This window comes from Seriola lalandi, unplaced genomic scaffold (assembly GCF_002814215.2).
Source record: "Seriola lalandi dorsalis isolate HSWRI2012SDOR001 ecotype SW California unplaced genomic scaffold, Sedor1 jcf7180001958961, whole genome shotgun sequence".
Lineage (NCBI taxonomy): Eukaryota > Metazoa > Chordata > Actinopteri > Carangiformes > Carangidae > Seriola > Seriola lalandi.
Window position 1 is genome coordinate 1 of NW_019429630.1, and position 713 is coordinate 713.

The window sequence follows — 713 nt, forward strand, 5'->3', positions numbered from 1 at the left end:
CACCGAGCCTTTCTGCAGTTCCTCACAGCTGGGATCAGTCTCCGTCGTCCCTCCTCTGATGTGTTGTACTTCTCCAGGTGCAACTCCTCCAGAACCTCCTCTGACATCTGCAGCATGTAGGCCAGAGCTGAGCAGTGGATCTCAGAGAGTTTCTTCTTTGATCTGTTCTCTGACTTCAGGAACTCTTGGATCTCCTGATGAACTGAGTGATCCTTCATCTCCATCAGACAGTGGAAGATGTTGATGGTTCTGTCAGGAGAGATATCACCTCTGTTCATCTCCTTCAGGTTGTTGATGGCTCTCTGGATGGTTTCTGGACTGTTCTCTCTCTGACCCAGCAGACCTCCTAAGAGTCTCTGGTTGGACTCCAGAGAGAGGCCATGAAGGAAGCGAACAAACAGGTCCAGGTGACCATTTTTACTTTGGAGAGATTTCTCCATGGCTGCCCTCAGGAAGTCATCCAGGGTTAAATCAACATGTTGTTTCCACAGGAAGTTCTCCAGGACCTCTGTCTTCCTGTTGGTGTAACAGTGGAACATGTAGACTGCAGCCAGAAACTCCTGAACGCTCAGATGAACAAAGCAGTAGACTGTTTTCTGGAAGATCACACTCTCTCTTCTGAAGATCTCAGTACAAAGTCCTGAGTACACCGAGGCCTCTGTGACATCAAGACCACACTGCTCCAGGTCTTCTTGGTAGAACATGATGTTTCC

General features: G+C 48.8%; 1 protein-coding gene across 1 annotated transcript; it reads right to left on the reverse strand.

The window, feature by feature from the left end:
- Positions 1-8: 8 nt before the first annotated feature.
- LOC147820410 (NLR family CARD domain-containing protein 3-like) lies at positions 9-707 on the reverse strand (the record flags this gene model as incomplete). Its single annotated transcript, XM_087175195.1, has 1 exon — positions 9-707. A coding segment is annotated over exon 1 (696 nt), but the record flags the coding sequence as incomplete, so codon positions are not given.
- Positions 708-713: the final 6 nt, after the last annotated feature.